This window comes from Crocuta crocuta, unplaced genomic scaffold (assembly GCF_008692635.1).
Source record: "Crocuta crocuta isolate KB4526 unplaced genomic scaffold, BGI_CrCroc_1.0 scaffold340, whole genome shotgun sequence".
NCBI lineage: Eukaryota > Metazoa > Chordata > Mammalia > Carnivora > Hyaenidae > Crocuta > Crocuta crocuta.
This window is the reverse complement of record NW_027530642.1, coordinates 4,270,726-4,280,747: the sequence shown is the minus strand read 5'-3', so window position 1 is coordinate 4,280,747 and position 10,022 is coordinate 4,270,726. Positions and strand designations below refer to the sequence as shown.

Below are 10,022 nucleotides of genomic sequence, written 5' to 3'. Positions count from 1 at the left end.
TCCATCTGTGTTAACCCTTTTGTGCATTAACTCTGAATCCTCTTTCCTCTCCATGAGCTTGGATGTAACTATTTTTATATAAATAGAACTACATTATGTAAATTGTTTTGTAATCTTCTTTTGTAACGAAATAATATGTTGTGAACCCTCTCCCTTGTCATTAAATGACCTGCATTCTTTTTACTGGTGACATATGCCATTGTTACATCAACATAATGAATTCTTAACATTGCCTTATGGTTAAACGTTTGAGTTGTTTCCATTTCCTCACCATCCTGAACAGTACTGGGATAAACATCCAATGGTTAAATCTTCGTACACATCTTTGATTGGCTTGACAAAAGTTATTCTGAGATGTGCAGCTGGGAACGCAGATATTCATGTTTTCAGTCCTAACATGCGGGAGCCAAACTGCCCTTCAGAAAGGCTGTGCTAGACCATTTTGCCTGCTTCACCTCCCCTTCTTTTAATACCTGAGAAAACAGGCCTGAACCACTACTCAGACTGGGGTTTCCCCTAAAATCTTTCTGTTGCTTGCCCAAGCTTTTGGAGCTGACTATAATGAGTGATGGTCAGGATATCCTTTCTCCCCCAGGCCAGGTCCAGCCGTCAAAGATCACCCCCGGAACACTATTCTGGGGGAACCCTATGGAAAGAAGAGGATAGAAAGAGAGGAAGGAAGAGAGGAAGAGACACCAGGCCAGCAAAGTCAAAACTCTGGGGTTGTCCCCAACCAGGCCCCAGGAGTCCCCAGGTCCCTGGAGGATGTCAATCCTGTTGATCAGGGAACGGGCTCTAGATAAAAATTGATTTCCAGGAGATTCATTAATTGTGAGGCACTTCACCAAGAGCTTTAGGAACCATGTCTCATTTACTCACAAGGATCCTGTAAAAAGAGTACAATTACACGGCTCTATACATTCTAGGATGCACTTTTCCCGCATTTGATCATTTCTGAAATAAAAGAGAAAGAAGTGCGATGTCCTACTTATGTGGCAGCATGTCTTTTCTTCCATTGAGGTATATAAAATGTTGGGGCCTTTTCTCATCAAACAGCATCTCAGATTTAATAGAAAATGGCACTGTCCATGTCAAGGAGGCCCAGGCACAGACAGGGTAAGCCATCTGCCCATGGTCCCCTACGTGGGTGCTGTGACTCTCTGGCACACAAGCTTGCCTGGCTCCCTCCTCCACCCAGCGGACCACCTGGCTCAGTCACACCCAGCTCTTGCCCACGCCACAAGTGACTCAAATTTTAAAAGTACTTTGGTGCCAGTGAGCGGCTCGTGCCTCTGAGTTCTGAATTCTGGAAATTAAAAAAGCCACACACTACTATTTATAGCTTACCTACTATTTATGGAACCTATGCCACCACCCAAGCAAAGTGCCAAGCTCTCTACAGATACTGACTCACTGACTCCTCCCACCAAACCAGACACTTTTTTTTTTTTTACATGATGGATTAATAGAACACATTTCCCTTTATAATTTGTATCAAATTAATTCGGGGACTGTAAAAATAACTAGGACATATTAGTTTTTTACATAAAGTAATATTCTCTTTCTCCCACTCTAGCTGCAGCAACTTTTAACCATTCCTGGTTAAGTGGTTAACCAGAAATTTGGCTCTCCTAATAAGTCCCTCCTAAGCTGTAAATAATTTGGTCAGAGCCTTCTTCCTTGGTGGAATGACTGAAGAGACTAGCTCCCCACTATGGAAGAGGAGGAACTGGTGTTTTACTTTAATGCCTTTATCTCCTCCCATTCTAAAATGTATAGTTACTAATTTTTGATTGGCAATTTTGGTAATTTAAAAAGTATATATACTTATTGGTTACCGGTGGTGAGGGAAGGAGACAGAGGGGAGTTATTGTTTAGCAGGTATGGAGTTTCCATTTGAGATGATGAAAAAGTTCTGGAATAAATTGTGATAATGGCTGCATAACAAGGTGAGTGCACTTAATGCTACTGAATTATGCACTGAAAACAGTTAAAGTTTAAAATTTATGTTATATATATTTTATCACAATAAAAAATTCCAATAAAATTCCAATTAAAAATTTTTTTTAATTCCTTAAGTATACTTGATGAAGTAGATATCATAACGATTCCCATTCTACACAGGTAAGTAACTTGTGGAAGGTCAACCAACCAATAGCGGCAGATTTGAAACCGAAAGTCAGATTTTCTCTGACTGCAACTCCTTGCCAGCTTCCGAGTGCTGCCTATTCTTGGGCAGAAAATGTGCACATTTTCATTCATTCTTTTCCTTCAGCCAGCCATGTTCTTGAGGGCCTACTTTGTTTCTGGCGCTGTCCTAGGTGCTGGCGAGCCTTGCAGCGGCTGGACACAAGACAGGCTCGGAGTTGCACCCTCCGTCCCAGCTCACCTTAAACATTGCACGCACCTCCTGGTCCTCATTCTCCAGCGCCCAGAGCCGCCTCCTGGCCGCTTCCTGCAGGGGGCCGTTTACACACCTCCTGCAGCGGCTCTTCACACTGAAGGAGAGGGTCAGATCTTAAAGAGGAGAGAGAGACAGAGACAGAGACAGAGATGCAATCACGTCAGGCTGGAAACGCAATAAAAGGGAAGAAAGAATTAGATAAGCCCCCATGTTTCCCACACCTAAACCTTAAATTGGTATCCTCATTAATTAGAGATTACAAGTACTCCTAACTTTCTAACCATCTTCTGAGCACCTTTTTAAAAATGTCTCCCAAGGAGAAAAAGAAAAAGGCTGAAGTTCTAGCATGTTCTTGGAAACCTACGAGTTGCTGTTGGTTATTTCTGCTTTGAACAAGGTGTAGTCCTACACTGCCTGGCACTGAGATGACAGTGCCGACACAAACAGCTAGACGTATATTGCCTCCTGTGGATGACTTGTGAAAGTTTTGAACAGATACCAATTTATCCATTTACATGGAAACCTATTAATATGTCAAATGTTTGATATGTAATAGATGGTACATACTTTGTGCACTATGTATACACTATGTATACATTTTCTCACTCTTTCTAATAATGTTTCTGTTAATGTTTGTCACGGTTTTTGGTGAATGTATTAAGGTCTGCCTTTAATTTGTTCAAAATGCACATTTATTCAACCACTATTGTGAGCAGAAGCTACTTTGGGTACTGGGGCACCCTGGGAACAAAATAGACATGGCCCCTGTTCTCACATAGCTTGTATTTTAGCAAGTAACCAATTCGGTGAACATAATAGTTTCAGATGGAGAAAAGTGTTACAAAAGAAAAGTAATCAGGTTAACAGACAGAGGGACAGAGCACTTGGAGGCTGGGGTATACCTTTGAATAGTGTTGTGAGAGAAGGTCACCCTGGGGAGGTTCATCTTATAATCGCACTTTGCCACATGCCTCCTTTAGACAATAAGTAGCAATCTTGTTAATAATTATCAAATACGAGGAGCCACAAAGGCACTGGACTGCATAATCATGGTGATCTCTCTTCNGCATAACAAGGTGAGTGCACTTAATGCTACTGAATTATGCACTGAAAACAGTTAAAGTTTAAAATTTATGTTATATATATTTTATCACAATAAAAAATTCCAATAAAATTCCAATTAAAAATTTTTTTTAATTCCTTAAGTATACTTGATGAAGTAGATATCATAACGATTCCCATTCTACACAGGTAAGTAACTTGTGGAAGGTCAACCAACCAATAGCGGCAGATTTGAAACCGAAAGTCAGATTTTCTCTGACTGCAACTCCTTGCCAGCTTCCGAGTGCTGCCTATTCTTGGGCAGAAAATGTGCACATTTTCATTCATTCTTTTCCTTCAGCCAGCCATGTTCTTGAGGGCCTACTTTGTTTCTGGCGCTGTCCTAGGTGCTGGCGAGCCTTGCAGCGGCTGGACACAAGACAGGCTCGGAGTTGCACCCTCCGTCCCAGCTCACCTTAAACATTGCACGCACCTCCTGGTCCTCATTCTCCAGCGCCCAGAGCCGCCTCCTGGCCGCTTCCTGCAGGGGGCCGTTTACACACCTCCTGCAGCGGCTCTTCACACTGAAGGAGAGGGTCAGATCTTAAAGAGGAGAGAGAGACAGAGACAGAGACAGAGATGCAATCACGTCAGGCTGGAAACGCAATAAAAGGGAAGAAAGAATTAGATAAGCCCCCATGTTTCCCACACCTAAACCTTAAATTGGTATCCTCATTAATTAGAGATTACAAGTACTCCTAACTTTCTAACCATCTTCTGAGCACCTTTTTAAAAATGTCTCCCAAGGAGAAAAAGAAAAAGGCTGAAGTTCTAGCATGTTCTTGGAAACCTACGAGTTGCTGTTGGTTATTTCTGCTTTGAACAAGGTGTAGTCCTACACTGCCTGGCACTGAGATGACAGTGCCGACACAAACAGCTAGACGTATATTGCCTCCTGTGGATGACTTGTGAAAGTTTTGAACAGATACCAATTTATCCATTTACATGGAAACCTATTAATATGTCAAATGTTTGATATGTAATAGATGGTACATACTTTGTGCACTATGTATACACTATGTATACATTTTCTCACTCTTTCTAATAATGTTTCTGTTAATGTTTGTCACGGTTTTTGGTGAATGTATTAAGGTCTGCCTTTAATTTGTTCAAAATGCACATTTATTCAACCACTATTGTGAGCAGAAGCTACTTTGGGTACTGGGGCACCCTGGGAACAAAATAGACATGGCCCCTGTTCTCACATAGCTTGTATTTTAGCAAGTAACCAATTCGGTGAACATAATAGTTTCAGATGGAGAAAAGTGTTACAAAAGAAAAGTAATCAGGTTAACAGACAGAGGGACAGAGCACTTGGAGGCTGGGGTATACCTTTGAATAGTGTTGTGAGAGAAGGTCACCCTGGGGAGGTTCATCTTATAATCGCACTTTGCCACATGCCTCCTTTAGACAATAAGTAGCAATCTTGTTAATAATTATCAAATACGAGGAGCCACAAAGGCACTGGACTGCATAATCATGGTGATCTCTCTTCTTCTAACCCTAACTTGGCAGAGACTTTGCAAATCCTTGAGCACTTTGAAGATGGCCCCTCTCATGCTGACCCGGGTAACACAAGGCAGCCTGGATTCCTATCTGTGAAAGGCCCATTTTTAACCTAGAAGTCCTGAAAATGCTGTGGCTGCCAATCAGCTCCAATAAATAAACACCCAACTGACCTGACGCTGGTGTGAACTGCGGGTGGATGTTTGTTCCACTCCGTTCCTCCCTGGCCTGTGATCTAATCTCATCCAAGCCCTCCATCTTCAGCTGCCCGGATCCAGCCCTCTGTCTGGTAGCCTCACTGATCAGCACACTGACCTCTAGGAGGAAGCAAAGGCCGGGGAGGCGGAGCCACACAGACCTGGGCTCAAGGCCTGGCTCTGCACTGGCTAACTGCACTATGCTGACCAGTTAATTTCCTCTCTGTGCTTGACTTTTCTCATTAGCAAAATGACTTTTCGAATACCTATCTCACACAGCTTTGAAGAGGCTTACCAACGAGCTGATGCATATACAGCTTTTTGTTCAGTGCCTCCAATATAGGAAATAGTCAATGGGTACCTTAAGCATTAGCTACCGACTCTCACAAACTCCCTGCCCCCACCCCAGTGCTGCAGCAAAATTACTGACCTCTCTGCTCCCATCTTGTCACACCTGTAATGAACCTTGACTCTGACTGATTCTGTGATGCCTTTTCACCAAGCCCATCGCTCCTGTCCTTCCAAAGCCTGATCCAAACTCCCTTCTAGAATCTCTCGCAATAGCCCCAGCTGAATGACAGCCCCTTTGGTGTGGATCTCCTTGGCCTGCATATGAATCCATGGATATGTCACTCCCAAGACTGGATTTAAGTGAGCAAATGGCTTTTGAGATCCCAACAGGTGAGAGCCACCAGTGAGTGTCTCCTGTCTGGGCTCCTACAGTGCCCTCAGCATGACCAGACAGGGGAATAAATCAAGTTCACTGCAGTGTTAGTGTGAAGTGCATTTTGTCATTTCTTTAAAAAATCTTTCTGTAAACCGGTCGTTTCATCATGCTAGTGTATCTGATTGATTGTGTCTATGACTCTTCCGCCTAAAGGAGAGATTGGCGGCTTGAGCAAAGTGTCCCCTTCTCACTCAGTGACTTTCCTGGAAACAGCATCGTGGACGAAAATGCTGAAAGATGGAGAAGACCAGCCCCGGTTGGATAAATTTCACCTATGTGGTACCCTTTGTTCATCGGCCTTCATGCATTGATAAGGCAAAATGCTGACTTCACTGCCCTCAGAAAACAACAGATGGCGAGGTCACTTTTTCTCGAAGGTGGCCCCAGCTAACAGACAAATAAGCAGACTGACACGAGAACAAGAAAGGGCAAGGGTTTTCTCATGGTCAGCCCAGCAGTTTGACAGAATTTGAAAACTAAAAAAAANTAATGGCATGTAAGCAATATTCATTTACCTAGTTCATGTCACTCAAAACATTAATAATGTAAATCTTTTTTGCAAGTCTATCACTTGTGTGCCAGAGAGAAGTACCTGCTTGGAGCAGCAGTGAAGACTGGTGGTTATGAACAAGGTCTAAGGTTTGATCTCTTTTCTCATCACCAGCTAGCTTTGTGGCAGTAGGGGAGTTGCCTTTCTCTCTGGGACCCTGCCACCTTTGAAATGGGGAGTTGGGTGCCACGTCCAAGAGGGCTGCACGGGAGAATGAGAGGCGATCACTTGGCGCATGCTTGGCTCATGATTTGCACTCAGAACTCATCCCTGTTACTGTACGGCAGACACGGAGTCTTCTGTGGGTTGATCCTCAGAGCTTCTGGTAGGTTGAGCCCAGGTATACCACCCTCAATGTCAGCTCCCCGCCAGCCTCACCGAGATCTCTAACAGGAGCCTTGTGAAAGACGTGTTTTGAGAATTAAATTTCACCCACATTAATTTCAAAAATCTTTTTCTGCTTCTGAAAGATTCATATGGGTTACTTCTGCTCAGCCAATCTCAGGTCACATCATCAACTTTTTATTCACTTATTCACCTACTTAACAAATGTTTATTGAGAACCTGCTATATATAAAGTACTGTATATAGGATATAGGGAATACGAATGTGACCATGGATAATACCTAAGTATCCAAAAGTATTACCTTGCTCTCCAGCACCTTAAAATTTAATTGATGATACACTTTTTTCAGTATAGCAAATATGTATGGAGCTCCTAGTATGTGCCAAATTGTGAAGAGCTTTGAGTGTCAGACTGAGAAGCTTTAACTTAGTCTTCTTGCAGGCAATGACTGGAGAGCACTGGAAGATTTGTGAGCAAGTGAATATCATAGTCAAGGTCATGCCTACAACGATGCATTTGGTGGTGGTGTCTAGAAAGGATAAAGGAAGGGAGCCTGCAGGTGGGAGAGATAAGGACGTTACTGTGGTATTCCACATGGATTTAATAGATATATATATATATATAAAATATATATATCTTAATATATATTTATATATTATAAATATAATTATATTTATATAAAATATATAAAATATAAATATAATTATATTTATATAAAATATATTATAAATATAATATATATATTAAATATGGCTTCTCTTTAGGGTTTAGATACCTGGAGTCATATTCTGTGGCAGGAAACATTTTTCCTGGTCTTCAGATGAGGCTATAAACTCACTCGATATGGCTGGATCCTTAGAAGGAGTTTCTTTACCTGGAAGAGATCGAATATAACATCATGTGTGTGAGTGTAAGCAAGTTATGAGCATGGACTGTAAGTCTTTGTCGAGTGACAATTTTTTCCCCAGGGCTGGTGGCCTGAAAGAATTCTCACTGCTTTCACCATTGTCTTATAATTATTTAGTACTCACCTGTTATCAAAGCCCTGTCACACATGCCATCTCAATCTTGCAGTACCCTGAGGACCCCTGTTTTATTCAAAGTAAATAAATAAAACAGATTCCTGCCCACGGGTCAGACTGGGTCCCATGGCTGAGTATACTGATGTATGTAGAGCCTACAAGGTCATTACAGATCTGACTGCAGCAAGGTTTAAGGTCAATGGGTGGATAACAGAAACGCTAGAGCAGTGTAAGGCAGAGTTGTATCATTAGGAGGATGGCTGATGCATGCATGGTTGAAATGGACCTGAAATGTCTGATGGTCCCCAGGCTGTCTGCTACTAGAGTCATGTACGAGATCTCCAAAATGCTCCTGTCTTTGCAGCCATAGAATTGGAGTGAGAAGGAGAAGAAAGAAGATCATGGCATAGGCTAGGGTTAGGGGAGGAGGCTATTTTGATGACAGAGTTGAAAAGAGAAGAGAGTAGAGCTATAAAGCAATGGATATAAAAGAATAGAAGGAAATTTCACAAGTATCACTATGAAATGTGGGTCTCCTTCATGGTCTCCCCCAAATACAAGAGAACTCATTAACACATTACTTTTGTGCTTACTCTGTTCCTTTGATCATGAAACTGCTCGTGGACTATACCATGGGATCAGAATGTTATCAGCACAACCTCCTCCTGGAAAGAAGGATGAGGAATCTTGGCTCAACCACTATTTGTGAGTCCCTCACTTAATTCTCCCAGTTTCTTCAGCTGTAAAATTGTGCTAGGTCAGACGCAAGCCGACCCACCAGTTTCCCATTCTGGACCCATTCTTCTACTGATACAGCCCAAGAGGGATAAGGGACCAGCAATTACACGCCATCCACTCACTGTTGATTAGTACCGAACCCAGATCCTCCCATTGATGTCAGGAGTCATTGCCTCGACTCCATGCCTTTGCAGTGAGATTTTGAGACCCAAGTGGAGGACCTTCTATTTCTTCATAGCAGGAGCAGTTAGCGCATTTGGGGGTGATGCGTAGGGAGAATGAAATGGATTTGGGTTTGAATAGGCAGAAGGAGGGGTTCACCAGCTCACAGCTCCTCATCCAGTCCATCCTGTTAGACCTTCAGTGCTGAAAGCAGCTTAGCTGGAAGGCTGGCAGTAATGAGCTATAGTTGAGCAGGATCATTTTGTAGCTCTGCCCCCAGGAACTAAAGGTAAGTGTAGCAAAAAGCCACTGGCTTGGAAATCATGAGATAAGAAGTTGAACACAAATCAGATTCTCCCACACATTAGTTAATGACCTTGGGCAAGACATGCCATCCATCCATTTTCTGAGGTTTCACTTTCCCACTCATAAATGACAGACTGATCTAAGTTAGAGTTTCTCAACTCTGACTGCCTACCTGAATCACTCACATTGCTTTTTAAAAATAGCAGTGCCTCGGCCACATCTCCCAGAGATGCTGAATTACGTGCTTCATAGTGCAGCCCAGCCACAGAAATTCTTGTAAGTTCTCCAAATGATTCTAATTTGTCCCAGTGTTGGGAACCATACATCTAGATCTGGTGCTGTAATGTGTGTATGAATTACTTGGAGATATTGATACAATTTAGATTCTGCCTCCATAGGTTGAAAGCCTAAGCTTCTGTCTGTCTAATGTGCTCTCACATGGAGCTCCTGGGGGTCCTAGGATAACACTTGGAGTGGCGGCCTGCTTCCCTACTCTGAGACAGTTTGAAAACTGATAGAATAGAGGCCAGAGGCCGTGACAAACCCACAAGCATCTTTTTTTTTCTTTCTTTCTTCTTTTTTGTGACTCTTCTCTTTCCTTTTCCTCCCTTCCTACCCCCGGCACAGAATTTTTAAAGTTCAAATTTGAATTCCTTGACATCATTTAGAAACTGGGATATTCTACACCGCCTAGATGCTCAGCTTGGCTTTGAAGCTTGGAAGATCTATAACTCAGGGCCCTCATTCTCAGGTGGCAGAAGTTAGCTGGAGCCAAGTGATGACTGCCCCTCTAAGGCAATTTGTTATTTTCTGGCCACCACACTGTCAACATTACTCATTTACATCTGGCTCCAGCAAGCTTTGAGAGTATATCCTTATTGTAAGACTGCATGAATAGAAACAACAGCCTAAGGATGATGAGTGTCCATGAGGTACACCCATCTTGAAGGAGGATGTTCATGG

At 42.6% G+C, this 10,022-nt stretch overlaps 1 protein-coding gene across 1 annotated transcript in view; it reads right to left on the bottom strand.

Moving 5' to 3' along the window:
* The window catches only part of SH3TC2 (SH3 domain and tetratricopeptide repeats 2), a 48,354-nt gene that overhangs the window by 33,408 nt on the left and 4,924 nt on the right, over positions 1-10,022 (bottom strand). The window contains exons 2-3 of the mRNA XM_077769039.1: positions 7,607-7,705; positions 3,921-4,048 (exon numbers count right to left, since the gene is read on the bottom strand). Of these exons, the coding sequence (XP_077625165.1) occupies positions 3,921-4,048; positions 7,607-7,705 (227 nt within the window). The remainder of the gene's footprint in view (positions 1-3,920; positions 4,049-7,606; positions 7,706-10,022) is intronic.